This window comes from Sinohyriopsis cumingii, unplaced genomic scaffold (genome assembly GCF_028554795.1).
Source record: "Sinohyriopsis cumingii isolate HCF-2022 unplaced genomic scaffold, ASM2855479v2 utg002052l, whole genome shotgun sequence".
NCBI classification, from domain to species: Eukaryota; Metazoa; Mollusca; class Bivalvia; order Unionida; family Unionidae; genus Sinohyriopsis; species Sinohyriopsis cumingii.
Genome location: NW_028316115.1, coordinates 17276 through 35697, shown reverse-complemented (window position 1 = coordinate 35697; position 18422 = coordinate 17276). Strand labels below are relative to the sequence as shown.

Genomic DNA, 18422 nt, shown 5'->3' with positions numbered 1-18422 from the left:
ACAGGCGATGAACAGAAGGTTATACTATATGCTCGTGTTTGTGTTTAAATAAATTCCACATCATTATTGATTGCTGTTTAAACAATACTAACAGTTCCTGGAGTATTCGCATCTGGAATTGCATCGCCAGATATTATGACTTGAGAGAAGACGTCTATCAATGTAACTGACTGTTTCTCTAAGAATGCTAAAAAGGTTCCTCCAGTAGCTTGAGCCAGTTCTTTCAAATTCTGTTGTGCGCTCTGAGTGACCGAGATTGTATGGACTACGATTCCAGCTTTTATCAGAACATCCGTGACATCTGCAATGTAGGGTGCTACGTTTTCTTCTCCGTCGGTTATTAAGATGATCTCACTCTCGTGAGTACCCTTTCCACTGGTTTCAAATAACTGAAATACACACATGACTTGTGAGAACAGAGATTTATACATACATGTGTACAAGATCCTGAGCACAAAAAATAAGATGAAAAATATGGATAAAATATATTTCAATTTTTAATACTGTTGAGCGTTTGATACTGATTGAAGTCATGTGATGTACAATGACAGATCAAGAACGTTCTTTATATATAAAAGATTAAATTTTCTCAATTTCTTTTCTATACATCTACCTTTCGTCTACAATCATATGCCCCTCCTACTTTTAAGGTAAGAAATTAGTTCCGCTAATATGCATGACCACGAAATGAATTACTTAGTGATTAAATCGAAACAGAAATGTCATAGAGTGTCATTGCTTTCTATATTGCCCTACAAATCTATCCACGAATAGCCATACAGCTTTAAACAGTCTTTTGACGGGATTTTAATACATTTTCAGTTTCCGGGTTAGCAGTTTGAGTTAGGATATTGAAAAATACGTGCAGCACTCCGTACCAGCTACATGTATATACTAATATATATCTTCAGGCACCAGATCGGGACTAGCAGTGTGATTGAAGGTCTGTACTTTTCTTGCATGCGCCTGCTGGAACGAAGGCCTTTTACAGTGTAAATGAAGAACTAAAAACAAGTAAAGCTGGCAATATTGCTTGAACATGTATGGCTCGTTCATCCAAAACAATCCAGTTGAAGATGTAGTCTTTTTCTATTCTTTCTTTGTTTTGGCCTAGATACAGATGTTTGTGTAGATAGCTTGTTTACTCGCGTGCAATTAAATAGAGTTTGGACAAGATCCGTCATCATGATAGTGACGTCTTGTAAACATTGAAGAAAAAGAAATCGTCATCCAGGTGATATGTAGATTTTATTTATGTCATTGAGGTCAAAAGTATTTTGGTTAACGGGTACTAGAGGTTTGATCCACACCAAGTGCTATGTATAAGCAAGTTGTAATTTTGTGTTATTCAAAGCATATTCAACTTTTCAATTAAGTACATAAAATGCACGCGGAAAAGTGTTTTGATCGTATAAATGCTTACAGTTTGATAGTTTAATTTTAATTTAATGTCGTTTATACATTAGATATCAAACGTTTGGTACTGGGGAAGGGGTACTTTATCTAGGAGTATTTCTTTTCTTCAGTCACTATTCATATTCCATCAAATGATATTGTACGCTTGGACGGACAATATGAGAAGTATGGACAATAAGGTAACTTGGACGGACAATAAGAGGAGAAGAATGGACAATAAGGTAGGACAGGGTTTCATTTTCGTTTGAGGCAAGCTCACCCTCGTTCTAAGAATAAAATTGTATTTGAATACAATTAAGGATGTTTTGTGATATAACCCGGATGTGACCGCGAAAGTGAACGATTTTGCTGTCGACATTTCAAAACGTCTAATTTTTCGTGTAATATCCTGCTGGTGAATGAGGGTTAATATTTTCATCCCTAAAATTATATACAGAAGATATCAATTCTATCAAGTCCAACAATAATTCGCAAGATAATAGAAGTTCGTCGCTGCTATGTTGAAAACAATACTTAAATTTACCTCCTTTGCCTTCAGCAGTCCCTGGCCGATTCCTGTTCCACCATCGGCATTTAAAGACAATATGATGTTTTTAAGATTTTGGCGGTCGGTGTCATTTTTTATTTCAGTTAAATGAGTCAATATTGTTGCAGATGAGGAAAAAGAGACTATTCCCAGATAGGAAGAAGCCTGGAGCAACACGTCAATGATGTATTGTGCAGTCCGCTTCATTTCTTCTATGCGGGACAACTATATTGTCATTAAATGAAACGGTTATAAAAATTAAACGTGGTAACAACATAGACTCGCTGCACAAACAACAGCTACTACTACTACTACTGATATAAACACGATAGAAGACGACTGTTATTCTAAACGTTGTACATTATAAAACGTATCGTTTGTGCGCAATTAACAGCATGCTTGAGTGTTAATACTAATGTACATTAAATAACCTCAAGTATGGTTCTTAACTTTATAAAGGTATTCTTAAATATCTACATCTAGCAAAACCGATTATATGTCATGTCTTTAATATATTATATCGCGCTAATTAACATTTTCAGCATATTTGTATACTACCCAGACGTAATTCACATTATATGCATACATTTATATTCCTCAAGTTGTTTCTTAATTTTCCTATACGTATAGATGAATTACCTTAGGTAAATTATGTTTTGGTAGATATTGTTAATTCAAAAGCAATGGAAATTCAAGAAAATTAAGGTAATATATAACTACCTAAGAATTATCATCACGCGGTCGCTGTAAATACCTTTATCTACAAACGTCAGTTAGTGTTGACCTTACAAAAGAGAACGTGGTTCCGGCAAATTCATGCGGAACACTAATCCCGTCAATTTAGAATTAGCCATTAATCGTTCACAATGGACACACATTGCAACCACTCAATTAATGCTTGAGCAAGAAAATACAGTGTTGAACGATTTAGAAAAACAAGTATCCAGATTCTTCAGGAAAGTGAAACAGGCATTGTTATATTGAAATACTAAATTATTGAATCCAGAGTCATTCCCCAAGCAAACTAAATTGACATATATAGATTTTGATTCATGATAACAAAGCGTACACTCAACTAAATTAAAATCGAATAAATGATTTGTAATACTGACTCACTGGCCATTTCACTACCTTATCATGGTATTTAATATTAAAAGTTTTTGTTGGTGAAAATTAGCATGCGTAATTCAACAATACTATTGAGGCACTGATAACAGTTGTGTTGAATTTGGGCCAATATATACCAAACGTTATAGCAAGATGAATTAGTATATGTCACATACGTAAAAACATGCGGATGTCACAGTTCAGACAGCAAGGACTCAGACAAATAACATGTACGGAGCTAAGTGTAGAGATGGCGGTCGGTTCACATTATAATTGATCACGGTCCATTGGGATAAAACATAAGCCATAATTTATTGACAGTTTTCTATAGATCATTTTGACCTCATCCCAAAGAAGTGATAACCACGCCCTACTCATTAGCATAGAGCATCGTATAAAATAAAATATATCATATATTGACACCTACCCCATGTGATGTAATATTACATATGTTAACACATATCAAATCGTTCCCAAGAAAAGAGATCGAAAAATGTCAAGGTTATTTGTCTGGATATCGTGTTAAATATCGGCAATATTACAATCAAGCAAACAAGGACAGGCCAGCAGACTTACTGAAGCTTCTGGAAACTATATAGCTCCAGGTCATGTCTGTAGCTTGGCAAAACAATGGAGGTGTAATGTTGTAACATCAGTGTCTCGTCTATAGTTTGGCTAATCAAAACAGGTGTCATGTTGTAACCTCAATGCCTTGTCTATAGTTTGGCTAATCAAAACAGGTGTCATGTTGTAACCTCAGTGCATTGTTTATAGTTTGGCTAATCATTACAGGTGTCATGTTGTTACCTCAGTGCCTTGTTTATAGTTTGGCTAATCAACACCAGTGTCATGTTTGTAACCCCAGTGCTTCATCTTTAGTGCCTCGTCCATAGCTTCGCTAATGCATACAGGTGTCATATTGTAACCGTAGGTGTCGACTATAAATTGGTTAATGGACACATGTTTCGTATTGTGACCACTGTGCATCGTCTATAGCTTGTCTAATCAATTCATGTGTTAGATTTTAACAAACATGCATGTTTTATAGCTGGCTATTACACGGGTTTATATCGTAACCCCATGAATCGTCAATAGCTTGGCTAAGCCACACAAATGTCACATTGTAAGCCGCAGGCATCGTCTATAATGTGGCTAATCAACGGACGTGCCTGCTTAATAAAATCAGGTGTTAAAGTTTAACCCATTCCGTCGACAACAGCTTGTCTAACGAATACGCGTGTTACAGTGTAGCCCCAGGCCTCGTTTGTAGCTCGGCTAGTGAACTCAGGGGTGATAGTGTAACCCCATGCCTCGTCTGTTGCTTGGCCAATGAACACGTGTCATATTATAACCCTGGTCAATCTGCTTGTTTAATTAACACATGTGTCAAAATGATTAAGCACCCATAAAAGCTTAGAAGGAATTATATTTATCAAATACGAAACGTGCATTCCATAAGCATATTGAAAATATGTTAGCTCAAATGACTTTATATAATTAATAAATGTTAAGTCTAAAGTAAGTAGCCACTGGATTATAAGTCAGTTAATATTGGGTTACATATCATAAAGTTTATATTATCTTAAATAATTTATAGACTTCATCCGATTGAATCCAAAAAAGAAAAAAATAATTACGTTGAATACGAGCACGCAAAATCGGTTGGAGGGAATTATATTTATCAAATACCAATCGTGCACTCTGTAAAGCATATTGAACATATGTTAGCTGAAATGACTTTATATAATTAATAAATGTTAAGTCTGAAGCAATTAGCCATTTAATATTTAGTCATTTGATATTGGGATACATGTCATACAGTTCATATTATCTTAAATAATGTATAGACTTCATCAGCTTGACCCCCCCCCCAAAAAAAAAAAAAAAATCTTGTAATTTAAATGACGATAATGTTAGTGTCAAGTAATATCTGGATACTGGCTGATTAAGCAAAGTTTACCCGAATGCTTATAAATTTCGAGAGCAACAATTTGAAGTATAATCAGGTAATTCAATATCTAAGAGGAAAACAAATTTGTATTGTCTGCCAAATTAACTATACGGATATAATGCTATTGAAGTTTTTCCAATACAGGGATATCTGCCAGATAAACTAGGATTATTTGAGGTAATTATATAGGATCTGAATGTTTATAAATTTGCGTGCGCTTAGAGTGTATTCCAAACACAGAAACCCAATTTATCTCAAGTCATTCATAGATATTGGCCACCAGTAATATATGGTCATGTACAGGGAAGCCTGTTACGGTCAGATGACTGATACCTGGCAGATAAACTAACTTTATCTTATGTATCTCTATTTTACATAAACTGACTGGCATTTCATTTAACCAGCATTACATACTCTCAAGCATTAATCATCTGAGGTATTTGATACATACATACATACATACATACATACATACATATATATATATATATATATATATATATATATATATATATATATATATATATATATATATATATATAAACTTGTAGCTGTAGACGAGTTCACAGAAAATAAATTAAAATATAGGTTCCTTATGATATACCTAAACAGCTTAGAGCAGGGTGCAGAGGAACCAGTAAATTATAGTTTTTTAAAAAAGGTTTGACTGATGTAACTATAAATTACCTGCTTTTGTGAATTTCGTTCGTCATATATTTACCTTTTTCACTTGTATCATGCAATATAAGAATGTAACCATTTAACAAATAAAATGGGTATACCATTTAGAGCTTAATTTTAACGTCTTAGACGGATTTGGTGAAATCTCAACAAAAATATTTTCTCCGAAATATCCGTATACTCTGACAAAATACTGCATAGCCTTAAATATTTCAACAGGAAAAAAGTCCAAGTTTTATTGATTCGTAATAATCACCAATCACGCAGAGTTCCGTGTGCGGTATTATTTGGCTTTTATCTTTGCAATATTCCCGTCATTAAAGGTGATACAATGTTTAAAACTGACGAGATGCTTTAAATGGGTATACATTCAAATGAAATAACAAAGAAACTTAATCAATGATACATGTTTATATTCTCGCCCAAGGATTCAAAAAGTATATGTCAATGTTTTAGACAAAACAGCACATCAGTATATATGTAGGCCACCGATACTGATATTGTAAAAAGCTTCCAAGTTTAAGTCGCTAACGGTTATTTATATTATTCTATATCAACAGTTGTCAAATGTTATGATATATAAAATATCATGATTTACTAATATTGTAGAAATCAACAGGCGAATAGGAATTAAATACCCCGGATGAAGGAATGAGAAGATCCATACTTCCGGAGACATCCAGAACAAAAGCTCGAACTTTTGCCCCGCTGTAGGCTATGTTGAAAACGGGCGTTGTGTCAGTACTCTCTGAGGCTGCATAATTTCCTCCTTTAAACAGAAATTAAAAACCCCAACCAGATACAAAAGCTGTATCGATTTTGTTTTATATTACATATGGTATTAATAATGTTTATTACATTTCGACAATATAAAGAAATATTTATTGGCATCATCACTTATTAGCCTTTAGGAAATGTTACATATTCCATATTAGTCAATTGCTAATCCTAAAGAGAATTTTGTAATAAAAAAATTATTTAAACTTTTCATTTACTATAGACTGATCTGCATTACGATTATTACCATAACTTATTATTATATTCTTACACACTATGTAAGTCAAATTACGTCAGAAATTCTTAAACCTGGGAAAAATTCTTCCTGCAAAATATTATACACTTTCGATCTTGTTTCACCTTTGGCTCGAAAATGAATAGATTTATCAGTAATTAAGTATTGCCTTCCCAAGTACAATCTGTCCGCAGTAGTAAGATACAATTCAACAAACCGTGTTTCAGTCAGAACGTTCTCCTCTTTAGATAAAACTTCTCACAGGTGCGTCAGCGTGCAGTGAATATTTAACACTGTATAACACTTAAATATTATTTCACAAACTCTCTCTCTCTCTCTCTCTCTCTCTCAATACCTTGAAAATCACCGTGTTCTCGTATGACTTCCCATGTGCTTTTGTAGCGGCAGTTTATGTTTTGAGCACTTGGGATAGTTGTGAGGTGTCTGTAATCATTTGCAGTATCATTGTCATTTTCGCAGAAGTTTTCCACCTGAAATTAGGAAGTCATAACCTAACGTTTGAAACTCTCTCTGACTATATATATATATATATATATATATATATATATATATATATATATATATATATATATATATATATATATATATATAGGTGCATGTGTGTGTGTGTGTGTGTATGTGTGTGTCAGAGTGATGTGAAATTGAGATGTAACTCCAGTCCTCAACTGTTAGGCTTACTGGTTCAGATTAGAAAATATACCATAAAACGATGCAAAAGACCAAAACAAAATATTACTGCAACAGTTTCGTAAATCCAGCACATGTTTGAATGTCCTAATATCAGTCTTGAACCAAACACAACTTCAAAACGTTTTTTAGTAATTGTTATATCTCTCAGAAAATTTTCACAATTTTCGCTTAATAAATGTTTTATGGTATCGTTGATTTAGTATTAATTAATTTCTTTTTGTATTACACTTTCTTTTTTGTTGTTAAAATCATTCAACTGACACAGTTTTATTAACTCTTTTAAACATGTTCGAAATGAAAACTTAACTGAAGCAATTCTCTACGTGCAGGAATGGACCACCGACTTGAGGATTCTGTATAAATACAAATATACATCGATTAGGGTGTTATTCGAACGAAGGATGACAGTTGCATGGAACATTGTAAACTCACCGACGTAATGTAAGAATGACCCATCAGTGATACGGGAGCTGTTTGGTCCCCAACTGGACAATATCGACATTCATATGGGAGCGCATATGTAACCTTGCTCAGATCACAGGGTTTAGTTGCGTCGCAGTTCATAAAAGCTTGTCCTTTGATATTCTTTGTACATCTGGTAGAATAAAAGTATTACCCTTATATCGCTGTATCATCCAAGTACTGACGAGTAATAACATTTTAAACACACCGCCCAGCCCTAATCGCCAAACCATCTTAAAAAATGAAATGTGGGAAACTTGAGGACTAATATAAACTTTAACTAATATTTTTCCCTTCAAGAGTAGCAAAGCACAACTATCTGGGATCAAGTTATCTCTGTTTCTGTGTGACAGAAAATGTATTGGTCTTTAAGAAATATAACTTTTTGATTCAGTGTTTGATATTTATGTAGGCCTATAGTTGGATATATATCAACAACCAACGAATGTACGATGTAATCACTTGCACCAACTTGCTAAGATAAAGACAATTTCAAAGAACACTATAAATGTTAACCATGAATAAGAACAGCAACAGCAAAGAATAAGGAAGGATTAAAAAGAAAATTGCTGATGTCAAAGTATTTCAACACGTGGCAACAACGGCGATGTCTGGATTTATTGGAACGTTGATACATGTTCCGTCTTTAAGCCAAATTGTATTTATTTAATATTAAAAGTTCTTTTAATTTTCTGTTTTGCTTTTCTGAACATGGCATGACCATTTGTATTGTAGTTGTCACCATATCTCTTTTTCTAAACATTATTTCGTTTATTTGAAAACATTTTAAATAATTACCAAGGCTTAGCTGTTCAAGATCACATGTAAAATTGCTTTTATATATATATTGTTAATGATGATATATTAAGTCAACAGATCAGTATTGGCGAAGATGGGAAACATATGTCAACGCTCCAATGAATCCAAAAACCGTTTGTTACCACGGATCGAGTTACTATCCAGTCATTTTCTGTAACTCGGAAATCAGTCCTACATTTGTTACGTGTTTAGGTTCGAATAAACAGTAACACAGAAAGAGTGAAAACAACAAGCTTTCTAAAATATAACAAATAATTTATTTTCGTGGAAAATTCTGTAAAAATAAAAAAGGAGAAGAACTAACGGTTTAAAGAATCAAATCCAAAAATAATCTAGGAATAATCCACTTAATAAATTGCAAAGGTCCTAAAAAGTGTTTTAATAATTTCAATTTCGAATCCGGATGTAAAATCCAAGATGGATGACGATGACGTATGCTGTAGTTACTGCTGTGTTTATCTACAGTTCTTTGTAGAAATACAAATAATGGTACTCCGTTGTTGGAAATCCAAATTAAATTCGTGAACAATGTTTTTCCAAAATTTCTGTCTGAGCACTCCTCAAATATATATAGAGAATAAAGAATTAATCCTTTTAAAATCCAACTGTTATGAAGAAAATTATAACTTAAAATCTGACTACAACAAACTAACTTAACATCATTGTGAAAAGCCTCAAAGCTGAGAAATCTATCTCAAAACAAAGATTACACTGTATCATAAAACGCAGTTTCGAAATTCCCCCAAGTTGCGAATGGGGGGGGTCACATGATCATGTTTATATCACATACACAGAATATGGCCTTGATTAGACCAATGATTTTATTCCCAAAATTAAAAAAAAAAGTGTTTACTTCTTAACCCACGTAGTCCCATCATGACCTTGACAACAAGCAATCCTTTTAAAATAAAATAGAACTTCGTTTACTAATTTTGAATCCAGATCATAATTTAGATCAACACCTGGTGTTTATATACTAACAGTCAAGGTCAAACAATTTTCTGTAAAAGAATCATCTCTAGTTAAAACACTAAAATTATAATAGAATTAAAAAATTTAAAACCGACAAAAAATTAAATTAAAAATAAATATGATGAAATCATATTTACGTTACACCTTTCCCCCATAAAAAAGAACGATTTATATGATAAAACCTTCTTTTAACCATAGATTAATACATAAGTTTTAAGAAAAAAATAAGAAGTACTCTTATGAATTACAAAACGTGTACATGAAATGATATATTTCTATACATCGGAAAGTGCATATGCTATTAAATTATCTTTTCCCTTGATGCGCCTGATCCTGTAACAACAAACTCCATTGTAGTTTTTGAATTTTATTATTCATCTTGCCGATGAAAGCATTGGGGTTATGGTCACTAAATACAGCAATAGAGGAAGGAGCTGAACAAAGGTAAACTCAGCATATTGTAATGCCAATATCAAAGCCAAACATTCCTTCTCGATTGTTGAATAATTCCTTTGGCGCTTATTTAAGTTCTTGGAAAAATAGCACACTGGATGATCAATACCACGTTTATATTCTAGAATCAAAACTGCTCTATAACTCCAACATCACTCGCATCAACAGACAGCTTAAAAGATTGGCTGAAATTTGGAGCTGTAAGAATTGGCGCGCTTTTAAGTATAACTTTCAAGTTGTCAAAGGCCTCATGACACTTTTCAGTCCAAAGGAAAATTTGTTTTTCTTACTCAATACATTTGTCAGGGGTTCAGCAATGTTAGAAAAATTGGAACAAAATTTTTGATAGTATCTGGCCATACCCAAAATTCGCATCAGTTACTTTTTATTGACAGGCATGGGAAATTCAGAGATAGCCTTGACCTTAACATTTATAGGTTTAACTTGTCCATGTCCCACGATGTGTCCCAGAAATGTAACACTAGCATTATGACGTATGCTGTAGTCAGTGCTGTGCTTATCTACAGTTCTTTGTAGAAATACAATTAATGGCACTCCGGTATTGGAAATCCAAATTAAATTTGTAAGCAATCTCTTTCCAAAATTTCTGTGTGAGCACTCCTCAAAATATTTCCAGAGAATAAAGAATTAATCCTTTTGAAATCCAACTGTTATGAAGAAAATTATAACTTTAAATCTGGTTGCAAGAAACTAACTTAACATCAGTGTAAAAAGCTCCAAGACTAAGAAATCTCTTTCAAAACAAAGATCATATGGTATCTTAAAACGCAGTTTCAAAATTCCTCCAAGTTGCGAAATCAGAGAGGTGGGTCACATGATCATCTTTATATCACATACACAGAATATGGCCTTGATTAGACCTATGATTTTATTCCCAGAATAATAAGAAACAAGTGTTTAAATCTTAACCCACGTCGTCCCATCATGACCTTGACAATAAACTATCATTTTAAAATAAAATAGAATTTTCTTTACTAATTTTGAATCCAGGTCAGAGTTTAGATCAACACCACGTATTTGCGAAATAGCAGTCACTGTCAAACAATTTTCTGAAACAGTATCATCTCTAGTGAAAACATTTACATTATAATCGAATACAAAATTTAAAACTGACAAACAATTAAATTAAAAATAAACATGATTAAATCAGATATACGTTACACATTATTTTGTTAAAGATAAAGCGTCAAGCGCATGTCAATATAAAACAAAATATCAAAACGTTCCATTTATAAACAAAAATAAAAATTAAGTTAATGCATTATATGCGACACAAAAATGATGACGAAGTGCACAACAAAAATTCTAACGGAATTTCGTGTTACATCTTACGTCACAGCACCCAGAAACAGTGATTAAATACGCGACTTAAAATTCTAACATGATTTCATTTTGTATCTTACGTAACATAACGTAGAAACAGTTGTGAAATACTCGATTTAAAATCTTAACATATTTTCGTTTTTCGTCACGGAACACAAAAGCTAATTTACGAAACGATTTATAACAAAGTGAAGTCGATAATTGTACAACAGAGAAAATCTAGACAAATATAAATAACCTCTAAGGTAAAATCAATTACTATTAGATTTTGATGAAAATAAAATACGTACAAATTTGCATTGCTTAAATTTTTTTATAGTCATTTTAGAACGGACCTGATTAAAGAGTATTGAATACAACACGGGGCATTCACAGGAGAAGACTTGACGAGATTGTGTGGCGTACAAACAATGGTCATTGAAGGAGTAGACTTGACGAGAGTGTGTGAAGTACAAAACACGGGCCATTTACAAGAGCAGACTTGACGAGAGTGTGTGAAGTACAAAACACGGGCCATTTACAAGAGCAGACTTGATGAGTGTGTGTAGAACACAAATAACGGTAATTTATTATGTGCAAAATTTTACTCTCTATCTTAACCTCATTTTCCAGATAAACATTCATAGGAGAAAAAATGCCTACGACAAATCATTTACAATAAAGATAAATCCATTCAAATTTTGTTAAGAATGAAGATTCGTCCTTAGATTCATTCATCAACGCATATTTGCATATTTTTTATACATACATACATACATACATACATACATATACACACACACATGCATACACACAAACATACATACGTGATCTCTCTACTCACACGATTGGTTCATATTGTACGGTACCCATGTCCAAGTAGAAGTACGGATTCAAGTTACTAACTGCCTTCCTCAATGATAATTTGTACTCATCAAACAATCCCCATCGTAGGTGTCCCCACTCGTGTACCAACATATGAGCTGAAACAGCGAGAGCATTATTATTATTTCGTAATTTAATCATCAACATAAATATTTAATTTAATCAACTATTAATCTGACGTAATATAAAATATTACCATTTTCATTTTGAAGTACTGCATGCACCACGAATACAGTCATTACTATCAACTAGTACTTCTTTACTGGACTGTTGTTGTTAGCTCCCTAGAAAAGGGTCTACTCTAAAAAGAGAATCAGAGAACTGAGCACCGACATGCCTGATTTGTCTGGAACAGTGCGATCGAGAGATGTTGATTTGTCTTTAATAGCTTAACTTATGGGAAAGTTTGACTATCATAAGAGCATAATGAACACGGCACGAACGATGATAAATAAACATTGTATCCAACAGGAATCTTTAAATTATTAATGATAATATTCCTTATCTGCTTTTCTGCGAGAGCAATTAAGGTGGTGTGGATAAACACCGAGTCGTGCAAAACAGTTGCTTTATAGCAAATAATCATTTTCGTCAAATAATTTGTTCTGTTCCTTGAACTTCCTGCGCAAGTCTTACATTTATTTTATAGTTCTTGAGCATTTTCAGTTCACAGAGGCAAATTTGTATCGCATTTGCGAGATTCAACGTGACTGCATACCAGTTCTATCGAGTCATCAGTAAATGGCTTCTTTTCTTTGGATGGTATTCCTAACAACTGGCAAATGCTATTCATGGTGACCGCATTCACGTTTGAATATACCGTCATGAGATACCTTATAGGTGTGTTCCCATTTCAAAACATCATAGGCAGAAGGTACAAATAGGCAGAAGTGACACACGTCTAACTTTCATGTTTCGTTGGACAATTTCTTTTTTCTACATTGGATCATACGTCAATACATATCCAATTTCTCTTTTCGTTGCTTCCACCTTTACTTATTCACTTTCCACAACTTTTGTCATTGACTTTCTATAACTAACTTATAAAATACAAAGTTCCATTTATAATTCTAATTCATACTCGTTATTGACACCGTGTTATTTTCTAAAGTGTGTGTTATTTGAATTTGTAACATAGCTTTAAAAAAAACTTTTCGCTCATATCACTACGATGAGGCAGTTTATAGTGATGTCTACTACTGGGGCATCCTGACGCAGACATGTAGCATGATGTCCGACCAAGTTACATCATCATGAAACTAGGCCGACCAGTCCTAACAATAACCTCTTAAGGCTGTTTAAAAGAAGTTGTATCATTTACATCTAATTGGAAATAATTTTTCAGTATAATGTATCGCCAGTGATCTTTGTATTATTCGTGATCATGCCTGCATCATCATCCTTAAAAAATAATGAAATCAATCAATCAATCAACCAATACCCCATGGACCATAAGTTTTCTCTGCGTCCTCCATCAGAAGCAGTTCCGGTGTCAGGTGCATAAACTTCCCCGGTTTTCCGCATTCCACGACCCCCTCCACGTAAGGATCACGTCCATATTGGCCTGACGGATTATCTATCAAAATGTATTCCGAATCTAGCGATGATGGTTTTGATATAACATTTCCTTCAAGTCTTCGGGACCATGTTTGGGGGATGATAACAGTAACCTTCCGAATATAAGCTCGCTGTTTTGTTGACTTGAAGAGTAATCGGGAAGCATCGGTGATAATTGCCTGTAATAATAATAATAGCAAACCGTCATCGTCATCATTGGACATAAATAGAAATAGATTTCATTACTGAAAATATCAGTCTGAAATCTGATAACTCATTGTTTAATTTCAAGGAAACAAGTTTTACAAAGTTAGAGACGTTATTGAATGACTCTGAACTTATTTTTATATGTTTTAAAAGTGTATGCGTGGTTACTTTTTCTTTAAGAACATTCAACCTACACATTCAAAAATATCACAACCACTGACCTATTGGCATTTTTACAGGATAATACCGTTTTGTGCGGAGTATCCAATAGCTTTAAAAATTATATATGACAAAATTGACATAATTATTAGCAATAAATAAAATGAATCCCTGGCATTAATTCTTTTTTTTTCTAAAATTTACATTATGTTCGCCATCATATGTTATCGATTTTTTGGTCATTTTTCAGTTTTTTTAATAATTTTTTTTTTTTTTTTTTTTTGTTAACGAATATTCAAAGTTGGAACATATATATCATACTGTGTCGTGGATAGTCATCTGATATTTGCACTGACCAATGGAAACGAAAACTGCCTGTACAATGTAGTAGCTCACAGAAGTAACCCTATCGTCATTCTTAATAGTGGACTTTTCATTGATATCAGCTTGATCATATCCTGAATCTGTCTGATTTACACGTGTCAAGCTGGTTCACCAGGATACAGGAAGATTTCCTAGGGACCCCGGGGCATAGTGGCCCCAAGAAGCTCATACTGTCACCGATTATCGTAGAGGGGTTTGTGGGCTTAGGCCCACCCTGCCATTTGCCGTCATAAGCATACACTATTCAACTGATTACATATATGGTAAAAACGGAAATATTATTGGCCAGCGTTTATATTAACATTTGGTATAGAAAAAGTTCTTGATAGAAATCATCTTCCTGTCAGAATAACATATCACAATATATCGTCTTGGTAGAATAACATTTCCTGTCAGATTAATATACCACGACATATCGTTCTGGCAGAATAAGTCTATCATAATATGAAGTCGTTGGGCCTTAAGACACGTGGGTTGTTTATAAATAAAATATCTTATTATGTGCCAATTGTTAGTTTAAAATTGGAAAGAGACAATGCGGAAAAACATTCAGGCCTTGACATGATAATTTATGATGATCAGCAGATTTTTAAGTTCATATGATACTCTGGATCAACAAATATGTTTAAATAATGAAATGCATATTATCCCCGCAACTCAACAAACGTATTATAAGGTAGAGGGGGGAAAACTAAGCCATCCTGACGCACCTGCGCTAGAAAATGGACTGGTCTATACACAGCAAGCTTGCCCAGGTTACACAGGCCTTTTGGATGACAGCCATTTTTGGATGCTGCCGCACTCATGGTTTTTATGTACAAATATTACTTTTTATTGCATCTTCCGTAAAAGTGTTCAATCCATTTGTTTGCATTATGTTTGACTGGAACTACCTAAAGAAAACAGAGTACGTATGTTTTTAAACAACTTAGTATACAGATGCATTATGTATATTTCATGACTCGCAGCAGTTGTTAATTCCGCCTATCGTTAAATTGTCTGTACTATAGGGACAAAACGCGCCGTAGAGGGGGCATGTTAGCCCATAACTGTTTAAATCTTGTACACTTTTTAACTAACCGTTCATATGCCTATAATTATTCTACACTATTGTTTTGTAGATAGTGCGAACTTACAGAAGGAAAACTAATTGAGGAAACTATGGGACAACAACTCTAAAAGCGACTCTTGAAGCAATTCATTCTTGAACTTCACTCAAAGCTGCTGCCTGAAATTATGGAATTCCAGCTAAAGGTTTGCGCGCGCAAACACACACACACACACACACACACACACACACATATATATATATATATATATATATATATATATATATATATATATATATATATATTTATATATAATTATGAATGTTTAGCAAAGTGGAGTGTCAAAACTGGGAAGTAAGACTACTGTTTTCAAGCCTGATTATGAGTTACTTCTAGTTGAGCACATCCATTCCATAGAAAAGGCATTATTTGGACTTAACTGTTCATCTAAATATTAAAAACCATCCATTTCAAGGCCCTGTAACTGGTATTGATTGGCTAAAAGGCTTTATGAAAAGACATCCAAATCTAGCCATTACAGCTCCAGAGGCAACCAGTATCAGCAGAGCAGTGAGCTTTTACCAAGTATACTAAGAATCTCTTGACGCAACACTTGCTGGCGGTCATATAATATGGAACATGGATGAAACAGGCATTAGTACTGTCCACAAGCCAGTAAACATCATTGCATCAAAAGGTGTTAGATCAGTTGGTACAGTTACAAGCGGTGAACATAGTGAAGCTATTAGTGTAATATGTGCCATGAATCCCACCGGTACCTTTGCACCGCCAGCATTTATCTAACCACGTAAACGAATGGTTCCATCACTGATGAATGGCGCACGAGCCTGAGCACTGAGCTTGTGTAGCCGAAGTGGGTGGACAGGCAGTCATATTTTCTTGCAATGGCTGGAATATTTCATTTGTTTTGTGAAATGTAAGAAGGATTCTCCACCTTCTTCTTGATGGGCACCACAGCAAGAAAAAGTCGGATGCTGTTCTCTATGCACACTAGAAAGGGATTGTGTTGATAACCTTTCCTGCCCATTGCACACGTCGGATTCAGGTTCCTTATGTCACATTATTCAAGGCACGAAAAAGTGCTTGCAAGTTGGAGCCTGGAAACTGGATGACAAGCAATCCAGGGAGACGAATGAGTGCATTTGAAGTTATATTTTTCAGCATCTAACCGATCTGCCAGTCTACAGAAAGCTGGCACTGGTTTTGAAGGCTGTGGGAGCAGCAGGGAAGTTGTACAGACCAGACGGTTCCAGCAAAATAAAGCTTCCTACGAGAACTTTCTCCGTAGAAGCCTCAGATTTCAAAAATAAACCTTCCCACGAAAAACAATTTGCGTAAATTCGACCCCGAGTGCAATTTTTGTGTGCAAATTATGTCATTCTGGATAAGTAAAAAATACAACTTTTCGGGGTGGGGGGGGGTGGGAAAATAATCGGGTGTCGAGTGTGCACGCAAGATTGGGGCTGCAGATACTAATTTTACCTCGCATTAAAACAATATAGTTGAAAATAAGATGAGTCCGAAAACTAGTACAGTTGGAGAACCTCATTCTGCTAGATTAGCGCGAGAGCAATTAGCTGCATTAAAGAAGCTCATTCCGACAAAACAATTATTTAAGAGAAATGTTCGTGGTTACGAAGATGTACAACATGGAATTTCAGAAACTTCGGCAAAATGGTTGAAGCCAGTGACCGGAACGATCGAACAAGTTGTACATGGCGACGAAAAAGATCCAGATACCAGGAAAAGGGGAATCTTTTCTATGTTGAAAGGTATTGAGGAACAATCACGAACATTACCCGAGCGATTAGCAATAGCAGCAGCAGCAGCGCAACAGGGGGGACAACCTGCAATTGCTTATAAAATAAGTAGTAAGGGAAAACCTGGATTAGGAAAACCTAGAGTAGGAAAATCGGGAGTAAAAAAAAGAAAATTTAATATCGATGATTTAAGAGAAAATTTCACCGATGAGGGATGGAATATAATATCACAACCGCTATCTACGATATATAGTTTAGATCAATTTGGTCAACTTGCGGAAGATATGTTTAGTACTCGAAATGAATATTTGACTGATATAGGAAGAGGAAGATATCGAAGTCGTAATAGTTGGTTTGGTCCGTTATATAGAATTTATGCGGGAAAAACACAGGCAAGTGAAAGGGATCCATTTTTAGAAGATTTTTAGAAGCAGCAGACGATAGATATAATTATAATAAACGAATGGCGGAAGAAAGAAAACAGCAAGAGAAAGAAAGAAAACAACAGGAGAAGAAAGAAAAAACTAAAACACGAGGGAGAAAAGTAATACCACAGGAAGATATTCAACCGCAGGAACCAATAATTCAACCAGAGGAATTAGGAGCTAGACCAAAGGAAAGAAAATCAAGAAAGAAAAAAGATCAGAGTGATGAACCGATAATTGTACCCGAATATAAATCATCACCGGCTAGTAGTTCGTTTAAAATTGATCCTAGTATATCAGCGGATAATTATTTGGATAAAAATTTGTTGCATTTAACCAAAGATTATGGATCAAAAATTATGATGGCTGCGGATGATTCTCCGAGCAATAAAAGATTCCTTTTGCGTAAAGATATTGATGTTGATAAAATCAAAGATTTTGATTGGCAGGCAATAATTTATTTTGGTAATCCAGGAAAACCAGTAAAATTTCAAGATGAAAAATTTTTAGATTTTTTATCGGATGTTGTTAAATACAGAACA

The 18422-nt window shown here is 34.3% G+C and overlaps 1 protein-coding gene and 1 long non-coding RNA gene across 3 annotated transcripts in view; one reads left to right on the top strand and one right to left on the bottom strand.

Moving 5' to 3' along the window:
* LOC149771197 (calcium-activated chloride channel regulator 1-like) overlaps positions 1-14165 on the bottom strand; it is a 61951-nt gene extending 47786 nt beyond the window's left edge. The window contains exons 1-7 of one of the 2 annotated variants that reach the window (XM_089948738.1): positions 13760-14165; positions 12278-12416; positions 7837-7999; positions 7049-7184; positions 6320-6450; positions 1940-2167; positions 93-389 (exon numbers count right to left, since the gene is read on the bottom strand). In XM_089948738.1, the coding sequence (XP_089804864.1) occupies positions 93-389; positions 1940-2167; positions 6320-6450; positions 7049-7184; positions 7837-7999; positions 12278-12416; positions 13760-14099 (1434 nt within the window). In that variant the 5' untranslated portion in view covers positions 14100-14165. The remainder of the gene's footprint in view (positions 1-92; positions 390-1939; positions 2168-6319; positions 6451-7048; positions 7185-7836; positions 8000-12277; positions 12417-13759) is intronic. The other variant, XM_089948737.1, reaches the window with a different exon arrangement.
* Positions 14166-14286: 121 nt separating this feature from the next.
* On the top strand, positions 14287-15856 carry LOC149771196 (uncharacterized). The gene is made up of 2 exons (XR_016418397.1): positions 14287-15532; positions 15747-15856. It is a non-coding gene; the product is annotated as an uncharacterized LOC149771196 (long non-coding RNA).
* The last annotated feature ends 2566 nt before the right edge of the window (positions 15857-18422 follow it).